General features: G+C 42.7%; 1 protein-coding gene across 1 annotated transcript in view; it reads right to left on the bottom strand.

Annotated features, from left to right (window-relative positions):
- TBCA (tubulin folding cofactor A) overlaps positions 1-12,713 on the bottom strand; it is a 46,029-nt gene extending 33,316 nt beyond the window's left edge. Inside the window, exon 1 of the mRNA XM_064140002.1 lies at positions 12,558-12,713. Within this exon, the coding sequence (XP_063996072.1) occupies positions 12,558-12,610 (53 nt within the window). The 5' untranslated portion in view covers positions 12,611-12,713. The remainder of the gene's footprint in view (positions 1-12,557) is intronic.
- Positions 12,714-24,700: the final 11,987 nt, after the last annotated feature.

Genomic DNA, 24,700 nt, shown 5'->3' with positions numbered 1-24,700 from the left:
AAAGATGCTAGTGGCTTAGATTGTTCTAGTTTCTGGCTGCTGGTGCTGAAAGAACCCCAAATCCTCCTCCTTTCTCATTCCCCACAGATGTGTACGTTCCTACCCTGGTCTTCATACATCAACAACAGTGACTCTGGTAGTTGCATCATTAGCAGTACCATGTAGATTTAACTCTCCCATCATAGGGCAGGCAGCCAGTTTATCTGAAGGTTGACAGATCGATACAAATATGCATCACATGAATTTTCTCACTGCATAATGAAATCAAGATCCTCTGCACCAGGTAGACAAAAACTCCACCTTCCCAAGCCACAGTGACAGACAGGAACTGCTATTGGATGCATCAAATAAAATGGTAAGATAGTATAAGAACAGAGCAAGCACACAGAACTACTTCTTACATGTTTCTTCTGGCCTCCAACAATTGCCAACAAATCAGGTTCCACACCAGCTTAAGCCACCAAATAAATACTGCTCGCCAGACAGAGAGGGATCTGGGGGTGCTGATTGATACCCGCCTGAACATGAGCCAGCAGTGTGCCCAGGTGGCCAAGAGAGACAGTGGCATCCTGGCCTGCATCAGGAATGGTGTGGCCAGCAGGAGCAGGGAGGTCATTCTGCCCCTGTACTCTGCACTGGTTAGACCACACCTTGAGTACTGTGTTCAGTTCTGGGCCCCCCAGTTTAGGAGGGACACTGAGATGCTTGAGCGTGTCCAGAGAAGGGCGACGAGGCTGGTGAGAGGCCTTGAGCACAGCCCTATGAGGAGAGGCTGAGGGAGCTGGGATTGTTTAGCCTGGAGAAGAGGAGGCTCAGGGGTGACCTTATTGCTGTCTACAACTACCTGAGGGGTGGTTGTGGCCAGGGGGAGGTTGCTCTCTTCTCTCAGGTGGCCAGCACCAGAACGAGAGGGCACACCCTCAGGCTGTGCCAGGGGAAATTTAGGCTGGAGGTGAGGAGAAAGTTCTTCACTGAGAGAGTCATCGGACACTGGAATGGGCTGCCTGGGGAGGTGGTGGAGTCGCCGTCCCTGGGGCCGTTCAAGGCAAGGTTGGACGTGGCACTTGGTGCCATGGTCTAGCCTTGAGCTCTGTGGTAAAGGGTTGGACTTGATGATCTGTGAGGTCTCTTCCAACCTTGGTGATACTGTGAAAAAACAAAACCAAAACCAAACACCCACACAAGAAACACTTCCCGGGCTGAACTGAGCAATCTCAGTTGAGGGGAATTTCTCAATTTCAGCAATGAAACTAATAGTAAAAGGTCGTGTATCTGTATCTTCAGAACTAATGTTACTATTAACAATGGTATATGCTAATATGCCTTGGATTTGGCCTAAGCACAAAGGAAATGCAAAGCTGACAGTGTATATTGACTAGATAATGAAATAGCCATGCTGACTTAGTTCAAACCTAAAAATCCATAATAATGTAACTGCAGAGAGTACAGCTTTGGTTGGTTGGTTTTGTTTTGTTTGTTACAGCATACTGAATTCCATGTATTAACACTATGCACAATTACTACGCAAGTGATTCAACAATGCCAGCATCATTGATACTGCTCTTATCACTACTGGCAATTACTTAAATCCTTGGGTTTAGTAAGGCTACATAAGCACACACTCATCGCAGACTGAGGCCTAAGAGGAAAAGTCAAGGAAGGAAGAAGGAAAGAATTACAATGCTTGACCACAGTTACCATGGACTGCCATGTGTGCTTGTCCATTGGTGACTGTTTTCTGGTTTGGACAGCACCTCAGGTTTGTGTGCTTACTTTCCTGATAGTGATAAAATCATACTAAAAGGTAAACTTTCTCTTCCAAGAGTCCAGAAACTGCACACAAGTACATGCAAGATTTATAGCCTATCCTGAACCTACTGCTTACAGAACTGAGCTACCATGATATTTCAGCTCAAACTTTGCAAGCTTGGCTTTTCATAAGGACCACTATTGCAAAGACTATAAAAATCAGTTACAGAGGAAGAAGAGGGGAAGGAGAGAAGTTAAGTCAGAAAACTATTCCAAGATTAAAATTACTTGGTTTTAACTTGGTTATTAGAGATTTTTCTGACTCTCAAGGCTTCATGTGATGTCTCTGCCTCTCAGCAGTTATTTCCTTGCTCTTGTAATAAGTTTCCACATGTTTTTTTCAATTCTTGCCATGGTAAGAACTAAAGTTCCCCTTTTTGCCTTGTTAAGAAAGTCTGTCTGGTGAGGGCATGCATGATTGCCAGCAGCCTGTGGGAGCACAGATGGAAGCAAAGGAATGGTAGAATCCAATACACACAATGAGGACCAGTGCTCTTAAGTTATGGACTTTTAAAAATGTCGTGAGTTTTAAGAGATAACTGACAGAAATTAAGCTCTCAAGTGAAACTGGAGAAAAAAATACATAGTTATATAAATACAGAGATAGACATTACACAGCAATTACCACATCCCTGGCAAATCCCCTTGAATTTTCCTCTGACCCAAAAAACCTAAATCTATACTCCCCAGTGCTCCAATCCTCCCCCTCCCCAATGCCTCTGCCATCTAAGAGATCTAAACAAGCCTCTGGAGGCCTCAAAACAGTCCTACTGCTTACATGTTCTTCTCAATAAAGTGGCTCCCGCCAGACACAGGGCAGGAGGAGGAGAAAAGGAGAATGAGCTGGTCTTGTGTGTTTATAAAGATATAGCAGAATGATGGGATTGAGTAACAATCTTCTAGTCCCCAGAAGATTTTTTAACCCTGTAGTCTCAACCAGGGACAAAAAAGCAGAAGATACTGCCTGGAGAATAAAGACTTTGCTAAGGTATTGCAAGAACCAACTTGGATGGTTGGGAACAAAGAAGAGAAAGACTACTCCATCAAGAGAGCTGAAAGAATGTTTCTGGTGGACTGAAGACAGATGCTGGAGAGAAGTGAAAACTGGAGTGGCAAAAATTCCAGTAGAGAATGGCACAGAATAAAATGGGTCAGAAGCTGAAAGGTGTAAACTCTTAGAAGCCCAACAACTTTACTTCTAGAGAAGGAAGAGCAAGAAATGGGATCCCTGTTGTGGCAAAAATTGGCATTACCACAGATTTCAATTTCATTTTCCCTTCTATAAGTCAAGTCAGAATCTTCAGTCAAGATCTTTGTTTTGGAGGAAAAGCACAGAATCTATTTCCTTCCTTACTCCCTTCCCCACACTAGGAGATAACCAATGCATTTACAATAATGAACAAAATTAAAGAGAACTACAATCACATCATGTGTGTAGGCCATCGCCCTGACACAGCCATTCAGAATGCATCAGGAAAGACACTTAATAGTGAAAGAAAGTATGATGGACCTCCTGATTCTGAATGAGATTTTCACCTATATGACATAAAATTTAATAGTACTTAATTCAAAGCCAGGATGGGACGGATTATTATTGTTACTGCAGCTGTAGCTCATCTTCAGTATAAAAAGCACTACTGTAAATTTAATACAATGTTTTAGGTTTTCAATAGATTTACATTCCAATTCAGCACAAAATTATTATTTCTAACTGTTTAATCCACATAAGCAAATTATGTGGCTCCATGGCATCAGTAAGAATACCATGAAAAAAAGTACATGGAATCAAAGCCAACACAAGAGTACTACACATATGAGTAATGGCACCAAAAAAGGGTTGCCTGGCAACCATAACTACTGTATTTCCAAACTTCTTAAAGACTGCTTAAAGAACTTAATTTTGCAAAGCCACCATTTTGTGTATGTTCTTACCAAAATCTGGTTGTATATATATTTTTTTTAAATCTTGGGGTTTTGGTTTTTTTTTCTTCTCTATACCTCTTTGTAACTCCCCTACCTTACATATCTTTTATTTATTGTTAGAGGGTTTTTTCCTAACTTCCAAAACGAAGTGAGACTATTAATTTGGGTGTGTTTTACCTTTTCCTCTCTACATCTAATTCCTTTCTTTGCAAAAGTGGGGAGAGGGAAAGGCATCCTATAATTGTATTGGTTTTCTGTTAGCCATATTTTGAGTCTCTGGGAAATTTAAACTAGAACAAAGACAAGTTCCATCCCCCTGCCATAGGCAGGAACATCTCCCACTAGAACAGGTCACACAAGGCTTCATCCAGCCTAGTTGTGAACACCTCCAAGGAGGGAGTATCCACAACCTCCATAGGCAACCTGTTCCAGTGTTTCACCATCCTCACTGTAAGTAACTTCTTCCTAATATCTAGTTTTAATCTCCCTTCTTCTAGTTTAAATGCATTACTCCTTGTCCTGTCATTACAAGGCCTTGTAAATAGTCCCTACCCAGTCTTCCTGTAGACCCCCTTCAGATACTGAAAGACTACTACAAGGTTTCCTCGAAGCATTTGCTTCTCCAGGCTGAAGAGTTTCAACTCTGCTGGAGCCTGTCCTTAAAAGAGAGGTGCTCCAGCCCTCTGATCATCTTCATGGCCCTCCTCTGGACTCGCTCTAACAGTTCAATGTCCTCCTTGTGTTGGAGGCTCCAGAACTGCACACAGTACTCCAGGTGGGGTCTGATGAGAGCAGAGTAAAGAGGGAGAATCACCTCCCTTGCGCTGCTGGCCACACCTCTCTTGATGTAGCCCAGGACACGGTTGCTGGCTGGGCCGCATGTGCACGCTGACAGCTCATGTTGAGCTTTTCATCAACCAAGACCTCCAGGTTCTTTTCCTCAGGGCTGCTCTCCAGCCATTCGCACCCAGTCTGTATTTGTGGTTGGGATTGTGCCAACCCAGGTGCAGGACCTTACACTTGACTTTGCAGAATTTCATGAGGTTGGCCTAGGCCCACCTCCCTCCTGAATCTTTGATCCCTTGGGTGTGCAGTGTACACACATTCAATTGCTTCATCATGTTGACTCAGGATAGCTAAGAGGCTCTGCAGATGATTCCTCAACACCTCTATAACAAGTTGAAGTTCCTCCCATTAACTGAACTAATGAACAGTTACTGCATACAAGCTTCTACTTACAAAGAATAAAGAAAGAAGGCATCAATTTCTTAGCATCCATATATTTGTAAGAATCAGTGCTAGTACGTGCAGTTACTGGGAAATAAGCAAAAAGGCAACCAAAATTCTGAGGCAGTGTTCTCTGAGTGATTAGGTAGTGATGTGGATCGTGAACTGGCTGAAGGAAAGAAGTCAGAGAATTGTGGTCAATCAGATGGAGTCTAGTTGGAGGCCTGCAACCAGTGGAGTCCCTCAGGGGTCAGTACTGGGACAAGTTTTATTCAATATATTCATCAACCAGCTGGATGAAAGCACAGAGTGCATTGTCAGCATGCTGATGACACTAGCTGGGTGCAGCAGCTGACACACTGGAGGATTGTGCCACCACTCAGTGAGACTTAGGGTCAATTCAACAAGGGTGAGTGTAGAAGCTTGCACTTGGGAAAAAAACAACCCCAAGTATTAGTATAGGTTGGGGACTGACCTGCTGGAGACCAGTGAAGGGGAAAAGGACTTGGGAGTCCTAGTGGATGGAAGGTCGACCATGAGCCAGCAATGTCCTCTGGTGACCCAAGAAGGCAAATACCATCCTGGAGTGTATTAGAAGGGCTGTGGTTAGTAGGTCAAGAGAGCTTCTCCTCCCGCCCCTACTCTGCCCTGGTCCAGTTCTGGGCCTCTCAGTTCGAGAACGATAGAGAACTGCTTACACGAGTCCAGCACAGAGCCACAAGGATGACTGAGTGGAACATCCTCCTTATGAGGAAAGGTTGAGGGAGCTGGGGCTCTTTAGTTTGGAGGAAACTGAGGGGTGGCTTCATTAATGTTTACAAATACATAAAAGAGGAGGATGGAATCAGGCTATTCTTGGTGATGTCCAATGACAGGACAAAGGGCAATAGATAGAAGCTGAGGCATAGGAAGTTCCATGAAAATGTGAAGAAATTTTTTTCACTGTGTGACAGAACACTGAACAGGATGCCCAGGGGGTCATGGAGTTTCCCTCTCTGGAGATATTCTAGACCATCCTGGATGTGATCCAGTATGATCTGTTACAGGTGGTCCTGTCTTGGCAGAGGAGTTGGACTAGATGACCTTCTGAGGTCCTTTCCAGCCCCTAAACATTCTGTGATTCAGTGATAATTCATCTGACAGAGAGAAGATTGAGAAACTTTGTATTTAGACCAGAAATGAGAATTTGTGTAACCAAAAAAAAAAAAAAAAAGTAACTAGTTTTGTGCTTGAATTAGCAAAAGTTAACATTCAGTGAAAGAAATACGCATTCTCTGAAACACTTCGTACTTTGGTTGCACAAAATGTCTTCTGAACTCATCAGCAGAATAATTCAAGAGAATTGTTTATATTTATAATTTAAATAAACCAATGCATTTGTGTAACTTATTGAACTCACTATGCTCTGGGGAGGTGTTGGGGGAAAATGACAGTGCAAACTGCTTGGAAATATGATGTTTTGCAGTGAGAAAAAAGGGTATTGATCAGCGCAAAAGGAAAAAGAACAATCTTGGGAAGATTCCATAGTTTTAGAAAGGTGGTTTTAAAAAAGAGCTGTTTCACAAAAATCAATACACTTTCCCCATAGGTTCATGATGTAAAATTCTATAATCAAGGCTTGTAGATTTGTAATTATGGTATGTCAGCCACATTTAAACAAGGGTGTTAAAAGATTGTTAAAGTTAAACTAACACAATTGCAATGTGAATTGTCTTAGTCTCACTCTAATCTACTGGTGTCACTTCCACTTAATCAGATGGAAACTATGGGCAAATGTCAGTGCTATTTTCACATGACCCAACTTTCTTTGCAGTAGTTTCAAAAATCATTGCCAATCCAAAATGAGAACAAAACAATTTTTTTAAGTTTTGAGGTTTTTTAACCAGTTCATTGACTATCAAGCAGGCTGGCTGAGTCTGGACTTACGGAGATCACTAAGACTATTTTGAAGTGATTAAACCGTAAGTATTTCCTGTTATAATATCAGACACAAATACAGCAAACATTATTATTCATTATCAAATCTACTTTTTTTGAAGGACAAGATAATTAAAGTATGCAATCACCAAGAACCTGGCTATAAGATTTGTCAAAACAAAAAGTAAAACATTCTCCTTATTTCTAGTTTACCTTTCTTTCACTGGTATACAGCAATGCAAGAAACACAAAGGCAGGTAAAGTACCCACAACCCTACAATCTACAACATAGTCTCTTGAGAGAGACATACAAAGATTTTTTGATATACAGATTAAAAAAAACAAACAAAAAAAAACACTTAAGAAGAATAGCTGCTTTATTATTAGTTTGGAAAAAAAAAGGTTACAAGTTACTTAATTAATGACAGAAAATAAATGCCACAGCAGATGGTTAAAAAAAGACAAAAGAAATGCTGAAAAAATTTAATACATCTTAGTGATTCTTGACCCTTACCTTTTTGGATAAATTATTACAGCATTGAATGAAAAATCTGTATTACAGACTACATTTAATGTACTTTTCTAAATTGTAAATGCAGAAAAAATAAGGAAAATTCCTGAAGTGTTGAAACAGTCACTTTATGGCATGTGTTAAAAGCCTCTATGTGAGTATTCTCACACACTAGGAATAAATATCCAAATAGTTGTTCTAGTCCAAAATAAAAGGATAGTGTTAATGTTTCTAAATTGATTCAAGTCATATGCATGCTCACTGTAGTAAAGGATACACAAGTAAGCATCTATATGGACAAGGAAGGGTGGAGAGGAAGAGCCACACCTCCTCTGCTATCTGCATGCTGCAGTCACAGAACAGAAAGCTACTGCTCTATCATATCCACATCCCCTGCAGGGAGTGTATGATAACATTTCTTTACTCCCTTGTTTTGGTGGTTCTTGCTTTTCAAGTTACTTTCATTTACAGTATGTAAACTGCTCCACAGCAACTGTAGATGCACAATACTGTAACCACACAATAAACACAAGGTCAGCTTACTTGCTTACCCACAGAACCATTCTCTAAGAGCAAATATGAATCCTGTCAACTGTATTTGTATAATTTTCTTAAATATTTTTATCTCTTTCTTTGAATTAGCCTTGAAACTAGTATAGTTGTGTGTGGAATCACTTTTTTTTTAGTCTTCATTATTTTCAATGCATTAGCTCCCTGAAATACATAGATGTGTGGCCACCTAAGTCCTTGTGCAGGGCACAAAGGAGGAGGCTGTAACTCAGGCCCTCAGATTTAGATTACCTTAATCTGTCACGGAAGAGCACCAAGTTTACTATTCCCATCTCAAGTGGTAATTCAGAGGAATGCCCTCCTATTTCTGAAAAATAACTTATTAAGCATTGTTCTTAAGAGGCCACAGTATTTGTATTCACAGAACCACAGAATCACCAGAGTTGGAAGGGATCACAAAGATCATCTATTTCCAACCCCCCTGCCATGGGCAGAGACACCTCACAGTAGATCAGGCTGTCTAGAGCCTCATCCAGCCTGGCCTTAACTCCTGGGATGGGGCTTTAAACACCTCCCTGGGCAACCTGTTCCAGGATCTCACCGCCTTCACGATGAAGAACTTCTTCCTAACATCCAGCCTGAATCTACCCATTTCTAGGTTTGCTCCCTTTCCCCTAGTCCTATCACTACCTGACATCCTAAAAAAAGTCCCTCCCCAGCTTTCATGTAGGACCCCTTAAGACACTGCAAGGCCACAATAAGATCAGCTCAGAGCTTTCTCCTCTCCAGATTGAACAGCCCAAACTCTCTCAGTCTCTCCTCACAGGAGAGGTACTCCAGCCCTCTGATCATCCTCGTGGCCCTTCTCTGGACACATTCCAGCACATCTATATCCCTCTTGTAATAGGGGCTCCAGAACTGGATGCAGTACTCTAAGTGAGGTCTCATCATTGCAGAGTAAATGGGGAGGGATCACTTCCCTCAACCTGCTGGCCACAATTCTCTTGATGCCGCCCAGAATCTGGTTGGCTTTCTGGGCTGCAAGTGCACACTGCTAGCTCATACTGAGTTTCTCATGCACCAGCACCCCAAAACCCCTCTCATCAGGGAGGAGGGACCCCAAAGTCCCTCTTGAGCCAGTGATTGTCCAGCTTATATTGGTGCTTGGGATTGCCCCGACCTAGATGCAGGACCTTGCACTTTGTCTTGTTGAACTTGATGATGTTGGCTTGGACCCACGTCTCTAGCCTGTCCAGGTCCCTCTGGATGGCATTCCTTATCTCCAGCATGTCAGCCACACCACACAGCTTGGTGTCATTGGCAAACTTGCTGAGGGTACACTCAATCCCTCTGTCCATGTCACCGACAAAGATGTTAAACAAGACTGGTCCCAGGACTGATCTCTGAGGGACTCCACTTGGACATGGATCCATCGACAGTCACTCCTTCGGTGCAGTCACCAAGCCAGTTCTTTATCCATCTAGTGGTCCACCCACCTAACCCATGCTTCACCAGTTTGGAGATTAGGGAGGGATCTCATCATAAAGGATAGTATCAAAGGCTTTGCTCAGGTCCAGGTAAATTATATTGGTTGCTCGCCCTTCATCAATTAATGTTGTATTGCATTAGGCTCACAAAACAGTTTTCAGGAATAGTGAGACTTTTCTGGACTTGGCCAGCTTAAGAGCTTTTTCCACCTGTTTAAGTTATTTTTCCCCTGTACTCAACACTTGTCAGGCTACACCTTGAGTACTGTGTCCAGTTCCGGGCTCCTCAATTCAAGAGAGAGGTTGAGGTGCTGGAACGTGTCCAGAGAAGGGCAACAAAGCTGGTGAGGGGTCTGGAACACAAACCCTATGAGGAGAGGCTGAGGGAGCTTGGGGTGTGCAGCCTGGAGAAGAGGAGGCTCAGTGGTGACCTCATTGCTGTCTACAACTACCTGAAGGGAGGTTGTAGCCAGGTGGGGGTTGGCCTTTTCTCCCAGGCAACCAGCAACAGAACAATGGGACACAGTCTCAAGTTGTGCCAGGAAAAGTATAGGCTGGATGTCAGGAGGAAGTTCTTGACAGATAGAGTGATTTGCCATTGGAATGGGCTGCCCAGGGAGGTGGTGGAGTCACCATCCCTGGAGGTCTTCAAGAAAAGACTGGATGAGGCACTCGGTGCCATGGTCTAGTTGACTGGCTAGGGCTGGGGGATAGGTTGGACTGGATGATCTTGGAGGTCTCTTCCAACCTGACTGATTCTATGATAAGTGCTATTATGACTAGGCAACAATTTTCTGCTTTAATTTTTGCATTCATACCATTGTGTGGTATAACACTATTGTACTGATTTTTTACATTTTTGTCATTTCTGACATAAAATAAAATCAGCAGCATGAAAGATCAAATCGGTTGAGAGCAGGAACAGAGGACAGTAGTAGAGTTCTTGAAAATAAGGGCACTGGAAGATACTGAAATGCCACAGAACTGTAAGCTACCTGGTCAAACACTGTTCAAAAGAGATGGCTAAAACCAATTTTAGGATAACAAAAACTACTGAACACATATGTACGACACTGAATGCAAGAAATTCTGATAAAACGTGGACTGAAAAACAAGAAGAAGAAACTAATGTGGATTTTTAATAACCCTTTCTAAATGCAGACTCTGATAAATATAAAACAATCAACATCATACTCCTCTCAACAAAGGACTTGGGATTTGCTTGAATTTGTCCCCTTCCCACTACCAAACAGAGGCAGTGGCCTTGGGGCCTCAGAGGAACTGCAAAAAGGTGAGTATAACACCAGGAAAAGGGTACTATTAGAAAAAAAGCAGAAATATTAAAAACCTTGTGTGTGTTTATTCTGAATGAATATAATTTAACCTGGTTTAGTATTATTGGAATTGCACTGCAACATCCAGTGGAAATTTAAGCAACCTACGCTTGGATGCAACAAGCCTGTAGCAAAATTTAAAACCAGTTCCTGCAGATTTCCATAAATGGTGTGAATAAACAGAAAAGTTCTATACAGTGAGCTGTAAAGAATTTGCTCACAATGGACAACAAATACTATTAAATTTTAATATCTTGTTCTCAGCTCTTTCAGATTCAAACTGCAGACACAGAGAAATGGAGCTTAAGAGCAAGAAGCACTACAGACAGTGGCTTACAAACACTGAGGCAGCTTCACAAGCAGTTATCTGCATAACCACACTGTCATTACTAGGCAACATTCAGGTCTGAGGGGACATAGCCATATGACACATCATTCACTAGGGAAACATGCAGGTCTGCACAAAGTCTGATGGGATCTCCACACAGTTGTAAATTGCTTTTTAAACATTCTCCTCTGTTTCCCAGTCCAGAAACATGAGGAATAAGTTTTCTCAGCTAACTTGTGTGATGGTTTGTCATTAAACAAGGTTTGCTTGAAACACTCTTCAGACAAATAAAGTTACACTTTTAGCTAACAAAAAAGAACAGATAGAAAAAATGTTAATCTATGTAATTCTAGTTTCCCGACACCACAGAATACCTGGGCACAAAACAGCATCCACTTAAAAATCCACAGAGGACATTTACAATGTTTTCGTCCAGCAAAGCCAGTAACCATAACAGGTGATGAAGGGGACACAAAGCAAAAAGTAGTCACCAAGCCAATCATTAAGACCACACTAAAGATGTCTTGCTCAAAAATAAAACACAAGTTCATGATCTGGCACTCTCTGCTTAGTGACGGAAAGCAGGCCCTTACAATTATCTAACCTATTTCTCCCTTTGTCAGCACTTGAGAGCGAAATCAGAAGTGACTTTATCTAATAGAGTGACCACTCTGTATCTGTTTTTCTTTTTCAGACAGCAAGGTCAACCTTTAAACACCTATTAGGTTTTAGAATTGTGCCCGTCTTACTTTCAAGTCTGTCATTTTATTACTTGTCTAATTTCAGTTAGTAAACTTGGCTGTATGAAACTGGACTTTCTAACATGATCCTGCATACCTCTTGTCTTTGCCTGAGCCAGTGCAGTCTTTGTAGGGTGTAGCCTTAATAAACATCACTGTGACCAACCAATTAATGTAAAAGCCTTATGCTCATAGCCATAGTAAGAGTGATTCAGACAGGTAAAACACTTTTTCTTAAAAATAAGGCTATTAAAACTAGGCAAAATCAAGACTCAGGTGATGAGTTCACCATTGGGTTTGCAGTTTAAACTTTCTAATCGGAAATAACCCATTCAACAGTTGTTTTGCTAGAGCAAGTGAGGCTTCGTGCCTCAGCATGGGGGATCCAGGGAGGCTCCCCTGTACAGCGGGGCAGTGGGACGCCCTTTGGCTCTCAAAATCACTACCGAAGCACAACAACATTCCACTTTAGTTGTTCTCTCGGGAAGGAAAGGCCTGCCACTAACGGCTGTGAGCGACAGGGAGAAGCGGGCAGCCATGGCAGAACTTGTGCCAGGGCCGCACTCCGGCACACCCCGCCAGCCCTACCCAGGTCGACAACACCAATACCGCCACCGACTCGGCCGCGCAGCAGGCGCGGCCAAAGGCACGCGAAGCCTCATCGGGAGCTGCCTGGTTCGGCCTGGCCCAGTGCAGCCCCTAGACGCCGCTGCAATGCTCGCTCTCCGCTCTACTCGGCCCTGAGGACCGCCTTCGGAGTGTGGCACTTACCGCCTCACGACGCCGGTCTTGATCTTGATCTGCCTCAAACGCGGGTCAGCCATGGCGAGGCTGGCGGGAGAAGCGCGGACCGTAGCCCAGCAGCACAAGTGCGGACGGTAGAGGGGACGGCGCAGAGCTGTGACTGCGCAGCACAACTCCGCGCATGCGCCCAGCCTCCAGCCTGGGCGTCACCGACGGGAGCAGGGGCGGGGGCGGGACTCTGCCTTGTCCCAGCTCCGCGCTTCGGACGCCGCGGGCAAGTGCCAGGTGCGGGGTGGTGGTGAGTCGGGCTGGGCTGGGCCGGGCCGCGCTCGGAAGGTGTGGAGCGACTGCCGAGGTCCACTTACGTGTCGATCGCTCGCTGTCTACTAACGCACAGGTTAAAAACGTGGAAGTCCGTCTTCAGGGGCAGTAGCAGGAGTTAACTCTGAGCTAGTGCAACTAGTGTGTAGTGATGGTTCCTGGGAGGTGGCATGACGCCAGGGCCCCTACTCCCAAACTTCGGTAATATGTTTGTTATGACTAATGCCATTCTATAAGGCAGGTAGCCGTCCTCTGACACTAAGCGGGTCATTTGTGCCTTCCTTATCAGACCTCGAAGACCTGCACCGAGTAGTTGAACCACTTGACACTCCCTAGCGACTTCGAGATTCCTCGGCGCTAGGCTGATCACTTCTTTTTTTACCAACGTGGAAGGTCCCAGTCACCTTGCCGGCCTGGTGTTCTCACGTAATGGAGAAGCATAACAATGCCCAGAACACCACGTGTAGAAACAAGCAATCGCAAGTCCTAAGAGGGAACTTGGACAATAAATGCTGCTGAACAGTGAGACGAGGACCCCTCAGTGATCAAGGATGTCTCCACCATCATCGGCTTCCCCTGGCTACTGAGGGACCGAATAGTATTCTTTCATTTGGTTTTTATTCAGTCTAAATTATGGTTGTTACATTAACACAGCAGACCATGCATTAAAAAAACAACCCAGTCCACAGTAGGAGTGGTTGGAAATTATAAGTGAAATTGTGTTACAACATTTTGCATTGTACTATGTATAAAATGTGCTACACTGATTCCTGCACCATTATAATAATTAATTCTGTGCTACACTATTCATAAAATCCTGTTAAGAAAATAAAGCTACAGCTTGATGTCACCATCATTCTACCAAGAATCTCTAAAACAGCTGAAAGACCTCTCCTCTTAGTGTCATATGACTTGTAGAAATAAAGAGAGGCAACATGAGCACTGGCAGCTCAGTCCTAGAATTCTAACCAGCTGACAGTCCAAGGGATGTTTTCCTTCATGATTATACTCATTTTAGGCTAACCATTTAATTTTAAGGGGTCAAATTCTTGAAACAAAAAACAACCCTTGAGGTCTGTGTTTGGAAGAGCTTCCCTTGAAGTAGGATTTAAACCAGTAAGGACAAAAAGGAAAATACCTTCAATGTATAAATGAGAAAGCAAAGATGATTTTAGTGGATGGAGTACAGTTATGGAAGAGCTACAAAGACCTTTTACATTTTTCTGCATCCTTTCATCTTGTGTCAATTGCCAGTGGCCACAAATGCAAGTGAAGTCATCCAGGATGTCAAAGTCAAAGGCAGCCTGGGCTGCAGCTATCATGTGCTGGTGCAGTTCACTGTCCTAAGAGAAGCTTTGTTAGGACCCTAAATTACAGAAAAGCAAAATTTCAGGTCTTTAAGGAGTTAGTGGGAAAACAACCCTTGTACACAAGGGAGTGGAACAGAGCTGGCAGATCTTTAAGGGTGCTTTCCATAAAGCACAAGAGATGCTGCCCCCAGCAGCAACAAGAACCTGTGAGCATGATGCCTCCTGTAGATGAAGTAGGGCTTCATCAGCAGGCTCCTCTTGATCAGCCAGCCTGTAGTAGACACCAACCACAAGGTTCCCCTTGTTGCCTTGGTCTCTAATTCCTACTCGTAAGCTTTTGACTTGCCTATGACTATTCTTTAACAATATCTCTTAACATAGAGGGCAATTCCTTCTCCCTTCCCTCCTCTCCTGCCCCCTCTGAACAGCTTTTAGCCATCAATAACCACACTCCAATTGAAAGATTTGTCCCACCAAGTTTCAGTAATGGCTGTAATACTGCAGCATTCCAGTAGCACAGTAGCTTCCAACTCCTCCTGCTTGTAGTCCATGCTGCATACATTCATGTACAGGCACCTCAGCTGAGCTGTTGCCTGTCACTTTCTTAGAGAAATACATTTAATTTCCTTAAGGCTTTTCAGTGATGTTTTCCTGTTGCCCCCTACTACTTCAGGAGCCACTGCCTCATGTTGTAAGACGTTGACTGTGCTACAGTGTCCCTGGCATACCTCAGCAGAACAGATTGAAGGCCCTTTCTAGCACTCCATTCCTCTAACTCTGGTGTGTCATTCTAAAGTTTGTCACAGACAAGCCTGATATTGTTGTCCCTCTTCCACTTCACATCTAGTTTAAAGTTCTGTTGATCAGCTCTGAAATCTCCTGAGAAAAGATCTTCTTCTCCCTTTGAGGAAAGGTGTCTCACATTTGATACCAGCAAGTCTGGTGCCATATAGGACATCTTGTTATTAAAGAAAGGCAAAATTGTGGTGGTAACACTAGCTGCAGAGCCATGTATTAACAGATTAGATCTGTCTGTTCCTTCCGGTGTCACTGCCCACAACTGGAAAGGATAACCTGTGCCCCAGGTTATTAAAATCAGCTTTATCACCTCAAGTTTCATTAGGTCTGCTTAAGGAATATTATCAAGGCAGTTTGTCACATATTATGCACAAAATTACTTGAGCAGATGTAATTATTACTGCCAATGTACTATGCCTTCTGTCTAAAACATCCAGGTAAGGCTTACTTGTTTTTCACCGATTGAAGCACATCTACACTAGTGCAGGCAGCATGGGAAACAAACAACCTAATGGAAGCCAATGTGTATCAGAAAAGCTATGATACAGAGGCCATCACAGAAATGTGATGGGATGTCTCACAGGACTGGAGTGCTGCATCAATGGCAGCAAACCCTACAGAAGGGATAAGGAAGCAAGGAGAGCCAGTGGGGTGGTCCTGTATGTCAGGGAGTGTCTTGATTGTCTTGAACTTAATGATGTTGATGATAGGATTGAGTGTTTATGGGCAAGAATCAGTGGGAAGGCCAACAAGGCAGATGTCTGTTGGGAATCTGTTATAGACCTTTTGTCTTGGAGGAGTTTGTCTGGGTTTTGGGGGAATGAAATACGAGGCCGAATTTCAAAGAGTTTAAAAGATTTAATATTATAAACACTAGAAATCCCCCTCCCCAATCTCATTTACAACTACCCCACATAAGTTCTTTGTAAGCGGTTTGTGAATTAAATTACAGAATTGAGCCACAATTCTATCCAAATAAGAGCTTTGCAAGAGGGCTTTGCAACCCTCCACCACACCACCCAACCAGGATAAAGAGAGAGAATATTCTTTAGACATCTGAGGGAAGTCCTATAATCACTGGTTGTTGTTCTTGGGATGTACTTCAACTTCTTTCATGTCTGCTGGAAATATATCATAGCAGGGAGGCAGCAGTCCCAAAGTTTCCAGAGTGTGTGCAGGAGAACTTCCTGACACAACTGGTGAGAAAGTGTCCTTCTGGACCTGATATTTGGGAACAAAGGACTTGTGAGTGATGTAAAGATTGGAGGCCATCTTTGACACAGCAATCATGAAATGATAGAGTTGCTGGAACATCAGAACTGCCACCTTGGACTTGCAGTGGGCAGACCTTGGCCTTCTTTGGAGATTGCTCAACAGAGTCCACTGGGAGACAGTCCCAAGAGGATGAGGAGACCAGGAAGGCTGGACACTGTTCAAGTGGGAAGTCTTAATTATGCAGAAGCAGGCCATCCCCATGTGGTAAAAGATGAGTTGGTAAGGAATAAGTGCAGGCTGGATGAATAAAGACATTAGTTTGCAGCTCAGGGTAAAAAGGAAAGCCCGTGGTCATTGGAAGAAGGTGCCAGGCTGCTCAAGAGAACTATAAAGATGTAATGAGGCTACACAGGGAGAAAATTGAAGCTTCAAAGACAAACTAGAAATTAATTTGGCTTCAGCTGTTAAAGATAACAGGAAATCCTTCTACAAATACATTAGCAGCAAAACAAAGACTAAGGAGAATCTCTGTCCTTTGTTGGGTGCAAGGAGAAACATAGTGTTCAAAGGTGAGGAAAATGCTGAGTTACTCAATACCTTTTTTACCTCAGTTTTGAGTAGTAGGGCCAGTTGTTTGCTGTGTACCCAGATCCCTGAGCTTGAAGATAGGGATGGGGAGCAGAATGAAGCTCCTACAATCCAAGAGGATATGGCTAATGACCTGCTGCGCCACTTAGACATACACAAGCCTGTGGGGCTGGATGGCATACACCCAAGGGTACTGAGTGATTGGTGGAAGTGTTCAGCAAGTGACTTTGCATCATTGCCTCCAGTCCTGGATAACTAGGGAGGTCCCAGCTGACTGGAGACTGACAAATGTGATGCCCATATATGAGAAAGCTGAAAGGAGAAGACATGGAACCACAGACCTGTCAATCTGACCTTGGTGCCAGGGAAAGTCACAGAGCAGACCATCTTGAGTACCATTATGCAGCATCTGCACTGTGACTTGAGGATCAGGCCCAGTCAGCATGGGTACGTGAAGAGCAAGTCCTGCTTCTACAGCAAGGTGTCCTGCATAGGGGATGTTGTTTACCTGGAATTTAGTAACTAAAATATTCTACACTCTCTCCCAAAGCAGTGTCCTGGAAAATATGGCTGCACATGACTTAGATGAATGGATGCTGGAATGGCTGAAAAGTGGTGGTCAATGGAGTTAAATCAAGTTGGTGGCCAGTCACAAGAGGTGTTCCTCAGGCCTCAGGTTTGGGGACAGTCTTTAACATCTTTATCACTGATCAGGATGAGGAGATGGAGTGCACCCTCGTTAAATCTGTACATGACACCAAACTAGGTGAGAGTGCCCAGAACTAGAGAGATCTGCCTAAAGTCAGAGCATATTGATGGTCTGAGGTCAATCATAAAAAGTTTAATATGGCCAATTGCCAAGTCCTAAACTTGGGTCACAACAACTCTATGCAGTGTTACAGGCTTGCGTCTGAGTGGCTGGATAGCCTCTTGTCAGAAAGGGACCTGGGGTCCTGGCTGGTTGACAGCCAGCTGAACATGAGTCAGCGGAGTGCTTGAGTGGTCAAGGAGGCAAACAGCATCCTAGCCTGGATCAGGAACAGTGAGGCCAGCAAGAGCAGAGAAGTGATTGTGCCCCTGTGCTCAGCACTGGTGACACCTGGAATACTACTTTGAGCCTCTTACTACATGAGGACATTGAGCTGCTGGAATGTGTCCAGAGAAGTGCAATGAAACTGGTGAGGGTTCTGGAGAACAAGTGGCTGAGGGAATTTGGGTTATGTAGTCTGGAAAAAAGGATCCTGAGTGGAGACCTTCTTGCTCTCTACAACTGCTGAAAAGACCTCATAATAAAGTGGGTGTTGGTCTGTTCTTCCAAGTAACTAGCAATAGAATAAGAGGAAATGGCCTCAAGTTGCACCAAGGAATGTTTAGATTGGATATTAGGAAAGGTTTCTTTATAAAAAGAGTGGTCAGGCTGGAATTATTGTTCCTGGAGGTGTTAAAAAATGTATAGACATGGCACTTTGGGACTTGGCATAATGGCCATGGTGGTGTTGGATTCATGGTTAGACTTGATGATCTTAGAGGTCTTTCCCAACTGAGATGATTCTATGATTCTAAGAGCACCTATAGTAATGACTGCTTATTCCCATTTCACTCAAGATTGAAGGACAAGGAGCAGCTAATTAGCCTGATGAACTCAGAACTCTGCACCACATGTAACCAACTATGTAATAGGTGTTCAATCTGAAATGTTCACAGTGCACCCAGTTCACATGCAAGGTAGCGTATCAGGCTGCAAAACTTAGACCATTCTCTGTGAAGGGCCAGCTTAAGAAGTTAATGCCACATCTATACATCATCACAAGAAAATAACAGACTCTGAAGCATTGCAGTGTGCCAACAGCTCCCTTTTCACATTAACAAGTCCTACGTAATACGTCTTTCATTTAAAGACTACCCTTAAAACCCACACAATTTCTCTGCTGTGCAAGTAACAAGTTTTACTAATCTAGTATTCTCATCACATCCTTTCCTTTCTTTTTAAATTCACTTTGTTGGATTTTGTAAGGGAGTTTCTGTAAAGACTGAGATGTTGCAGTGGAGTTGGTTTGTGTTATACCACTAGTTCATTCGGTCTGTAGAATCAGCTCATCTGTCAGCTGACATAGCCAAAATTAGAGGTATTTTGGCACTTCCACCTGTGCTACTGAGGTCAGAGTATACCTTGCAGAAGAAGGTGCAATCACCTCTAAAATCCACTAAATCTCAGTGTCAATTTCCATCATCTCATCTGTTTCCAGCTGGTTTAGACAACTTGCGCTAGTTTGAAGCAGGCTAGAATGTTTTGGTGAGAAGAACTAGATCATAGGCTGTGAAAGGAAAACAGTGGTGATGTCTACTCCCCTCAGAGTCTTGCTGAACAAGAAACAAAAACATTAGATAACACTCTGGCCATATTGTGGCACTCTCTGGCTGGGCTTTGACTGAGCTGCATCTCCCTAACCTCACCTGCCACTCACCTTTGCTTCTTAACCTCTTGGCTGAACCTCTATTCTTCCTTAGGACTGGGGTAAGGTTGAGAGGGGCAGGGGGAAGGTGCAGGGGTGGTTGAGAGCCCCTCCTGGGGACTCAGGTTTCTGGGAGGGGAGTTGTGCTTCTGTATTACCTTTTACCTTGTATATTTCTGTATATAACTGTATATACTGTAAATAGCTGCTTGTACATTGTGCTATCTGTAAATAAATAGCTTCATTCATATTCCCAGAGTCGGCTGAGCCTAGTCTGGGTACCTTCTAAAGTGGGGGGGGGGGGGGGCAGGGAACACCCAAACCATCATACAACTTAAAAAAACTATGTACATAAATGGGCCAAAAGTATATTTGCTTCATCTGAGAACTGAGACCATTACTTTGTTAACTAAATGCTCAGTGAGCTTTCATACTATTTTGTTTGACTCTCATTTAATTTTCATGTTAAAATGAAGTGTGCAAATAAGTTTGTCTTCAAATTTTATCTATTTTATCTTTTTTTTTTTTAAGGCAAATTTTGTTCCTCTCTAGAGTATTGCATAAGTAAGATTAGATTTTGAATAAAGTTTAGTAGTGTCTCAGTTTTTAAAATATATTCATTAGATAAAATTAACCTCTGGCCATCATAAAGCCCAACAGATACAAGTGCAAAAGAATTAATTACCCTAGTTGTGAGCACGCAACATAGCATCAGTAGTCCATGTAGTGTAGACCTCTTGATCCACTCTATCAGGTGATCATCACCATTCAGAATTACCTTCTACAAGTATCCCTCTAAAATGCTGAGAATTGTTCAACACCAGAGATACAGGTAAGCAGCACAGTGTATGGGATGGGACAAGGATAAAGTGGAATGCTGCTGTAGTGTTTGCAAAGTATGAGGAGAGGCTGAGGGAATTGTTTTTTTTTTAGCCTGGAGGAGGCCCAGGGGTGACCTCGTTGCTGTCTACCACTACCTGAAGGGAGGATGTAGCCAGGTGGCGGTTGGCCTCTTCTCCCAGGCAGCTAACAGCAGAATGAGGGGACACAGTCTCAAGTTGTGCCAGGGTGGGTATAGGCTGGATGTTAGGAGGAAGTTCTTCACAGAGAGAGTGATTGGCATTGGAATGGGCTGCCCAGGGAGGTGGTGGAGGCACTGTCCCTGGAGGTCTTCAAGAAAAGACTGGATGGGTCACTTAGTGCCATGGTCTAGTTGACTGGCTAGGGCTGGGGGATAGGTTGGAGTGGATGATCTTGGAGGTCTCTTCCAACCTGGTTGATTATATGATTCTGTGATATCTACTGAACAGAGTGAATGAAGTTGGAGATGTGTTTTCTTACAGGAGAGACTTGATTATGTTGAGAATTTAGGTAAAGGAGGTAGAAGACACCAGGCAGAAGCTGAAAAGAGTCAGAGGCAAAGTGCTTTTCCATTTCTGTATTTGCACCTTCTCTGCATTCTGATTTCATTTATGCTGCTGTGAAAAGTAGCCCATTGGGATGCAGTGGCATAAAATCAGAAGGAAACCTACTCTTATTAAGCAAAGTTTCAGTGAGAGTACAATTTACCCTGTGTAGAGAAGGCAGCAGTGACTATTCCTCACTACTGGGGAGTACAGGTTACAAAGCAGCCTTCTTGCACAGATTTGAGGATTAAACTGTGCCTGTTGTAAATGCTGTGCTACAATTCAAACACTTTTATCTAACTTGAGGCTTTTTTAAAAGCAGTTTTTCCTAGTTCAGACCAACCATTATGTAAAGAGCTGGAAGTAGCAAGTGAAAAGGGGATTTATGTGCATGCATCAAAAGGAGAATATGTCCCTTTGTGAACGATTTCCATGGGTGCCATAACTACAAATGAAGAGATATGTGGTATAACAATTCATTGTTCTGACACACATTACAATCATGATGTGCAGTTTTTAATGCATCGTGTTACATTAAGCTTAGCCAATGGTCTAACACCATGTAACATAAATTTCTGCAAAGGGAGTAACATAACATGATACTGTCTTTTAAAAGGCACACACGATTTTTTCAGATCACCTACTTTTTATCCATGAATGCCCAATCCAAAAATCAAGGTGACAGACAAAAGTGGAGTGAATGAGTATGCACAGGCCAGAGTATTTATCTTGTGTAGTTTTGCTCATTGCTACCTGTAGTCAATGACTCCAGTCAATTTTTATGTTGTAATGCATGAGCAAAGTTGATGGACATATTTTTTTGTCACCCCCAGTTAGATTTTATTCAGGGTCAATCAAGGGAGACCTGACAACCGTTAAGACTGCAAAACACACTGAGAATCCTCATAAGTGTTTGTTTCTCAATAAAGAGAGAGGCTTTGATTATGAACCTGTCACTAACCTTATTTTGTCTGCTTTTTTTTTTTTTTTTTTTTTTTTGTATCTTGGAGGCAAATTTTCTGTCTTCAGTAATATTTTATTTTAAGGTAAAAGCATCAATCCAAGTGATTCCTATTGGAATATAATAACATTAATTACTGATTTGACAATAAGTACATATAATAAATTATCCAATGAAAGGTCAAATTAAAATCTGAGGTGTAAAGAACTCATGCAATCACTTTCTTGGAAAAAAAAAGAGGTAGATTTTATATTTTTAGATATAAATATAGATTTTCTTATTTATCTCTCCTTGAGGCATTTGAAAGATTTGAGATTTTAAAAGGATTTTTATATAAACATGTTGAAACTGGTTGTCAATGCCTACATGATTTCTAAGTTATTAACTTTAGTTAATCCTTTCTGTGGTACATTACAAAGCAGAACTGTGAAACTCATGAACATCAACTGATGTCTGTGTGAGTTTGACTTATCACATGCTTCAGTGCAAAGTTTAAATACCAGCAAAGGGAATACCTTTTTTTTGGCCTCATCTAAAACCTGCAGTTCTTACCAGAGACTCAACACTCAAGGTAGCTGGAGAGATATGGATTTAGTGGGTGGGCTATTCAGTGGATAAGGGATTGGTTGTATAATCACATACAAAGAATACTAGTCAATGACTTGGTGTCCAGATGGAGACAAGAGATAAGTGATGTCCCTCAAGGGTCTGTATTAGGATTCCTGCTGTGTAATATCTCCATCAATGATACAGACAGCAAGATTGAGGGCACTCTCAGCAAATGTGCAGATGATACCAAGCAAAGTGGTGTGGCTGATAAGACTGAAGGATGGGATGCCATCCAGAGGGACCTGGACAGACTGGAGAGATGAACTAAGCAGAATCTCATGAGGTGCAGTAAGGAGAAGTGCAAGATCCTGAACCTAGGTCAGGGCAGCCCTTGATATTAATACAGGCTGGAGGGATGATTAAACTGAGAGCAGCCCTGAAGAAAAGGACTTGGGGGTACTGCTGGATGAGAAGGTGGACATGAGCCAACAATGTGCACTTGAAGCCCAGAAAACAAATCGTGTGCTGAACTGCATCAAAACAAGTGTGGTCAGCAAGTCTGGAGAGGTGATACAGCCTCTCTGGTCTGCTCTGGTGAGACCTCATCTGGAGTACTGTGTCCAGCTATGGGACCCTCAACACAAGAGAGACATGTCCCTGGCTGGAGTGGGTCCAGAGAAGGGTCACAAAGACAATGAGAGGCTGGAGTGTCTCCCCTGTGAAAACAGGTGGAAGAGATTTGGGTTATTCATCCTGGAGAGGAGAAGACTCCACAGAGAATTTATAGCTATATTTCAGTATCTGAAGGGGATGCACAGGAAGGCTGGGGAGGGGCTATTCAAAGGGACTTGTAGCCTTAGAATAAAGGGCAATGGTTTGAAAATGGAACATGGTAGATTTAGGTTAGTCATAAGTAGGAAGTTCTTTACAATGAGAGTGGTAAAACACTGGAACAGGCTGCTCAGGGATGTGGTTGAGGCAGTGTCCCTGAACACGTTGAAGATCAGACTTGATTTGGTCCTGGGCACCCTGATCCAGCTGTCCCTGTCCCTTTGAGGATCCTTTCCAACCAATCTGCAATCTGTGAATCTGTGACAATATTCTCCAGTGAAGGAATAATCTTTGCCAGTGCTTACAAGACAGGAGCATGTTGGTAGCACACAAATATGGAGGAATGTAAAGCGGCTGTCACCAAATAGGTATATCATACTAATATCACTAATCGTGCTGCCTGTGACATTCTGAAATCTTCTTGTGAATCAGTAAAAAAAGGAGTATCTGTAAACTGTAACACTGAGAAGCATCAGTATTTAGAAAGCCATGGGGAGATTAAAAAATGTATTATTTTAATAGGACAGCAGTCTTTATTGACAGAGATAAACATTCTGCCATGGTAGAGCTTGATGCTGTAAGGCAACTGGCAAGAAATCACACTACATACTGTGCATACTCTACAGTAGCAGTTTAGCACATTTTAAACAGTTTGCAAATCAGTGTGTTTCAATTGGATAACTAGCATAGTGTTGGAGTTCCTGGTGACTTCTTGCAGGAATCTGTTCACCAGGCCTAAGCTAACTGATACATTTATTAGTCAGCTGAGAGGAAGTATAATGTAATTACTGACAAAGCCTGCAGCTGGCACAAATACTGTTGAACATGCAAGTAATAAGAGCAGATTAATTGTGTAAAGCAATTTGTGTTGGTGAGTGAAATAAACTTAACCAAAATATATAATTTCAGTAGTGGAAATATCAGGGTCATACATGTGGGAGCAAAGAGTACACAGGGTGAAAAAAATGTGACTTGAAAATCAGTAATCCTGGAAAAAGATTGTTGGGTCATGATGGCTGACCAAATGATTGTGGGCCCATCTGTGATGTGTGGCTGAGACAGAGAGCAGGTGTAATTCATTATCATAATGACATGCCTGTATTATGTAAGAGTCTTAATATGTAGAAATGGCAAAAGAGTGAGGCTCTGATTGGAATGACATGCTGAGTCTCACTTTAAAATGAGAAAAAAGCATGTAAGGCTCAGAACAAATCCACAGGAGTGATGCAGTACCTGGAAAACATACCAGCTGCAGCAAGGCACAAAACTAAGTTTTGGTATTCAGTCATCAGAGAGGACCTGTCCAGTCCATAATTTACAAGAAGAAGGATTTTTTTAGTATCAGTGAGTTCACAAGGTGCCAGGAAGATGAGTCATGGGAAACAACTGAAATTTCAAACGAGACAAAATCAGGATGCAATTAAGGGACAAACTTTTAAGTATTGTGCTATTAACTACTGGCAAAACCACCAACACATAAGGGAGGTGGAGATGTTTAAGATGGAATGTTTTATTGTAAAATATGCTTCAGTTTAACTGCGAGTTAAGGGTCAGTGTACAAATTAACAAGTTATATTTGTGCAGGGATTTAGGCCAGATGATCTTCATAATTCATTCTATCCCTAAAAGTCTGCTTGTCAAAGCACATTCACCTAAGCTGAGGAACCAGGATCTTGGGCTGCAAATTCAGCTGTGAGATCAAATATCTGCTAACCAAGAACAAAATTAAGATTGAAGT

Source organism: Pogoniulus pusillus, chromosome Z (genome assembly GCF_015220805.1).
Source record: "Pogoniulus pusillus isolate bPogPus1 chromosome Z, bPogPus1.pri, whole genome shotgun sequence".
In the NCBI taxonomy this organism is placed as follows: domain Eukaryota; kingdom Metazoa; phylum Chordata; class Aves; order Piciformes; family Lybiidae; genus Pogoniulus; species Pogoniulus pusillus.
Note: the sequence above shows the minus strand (reverse complement) of the source record. Positions and strands in the feature narration are given on the sequence as shown.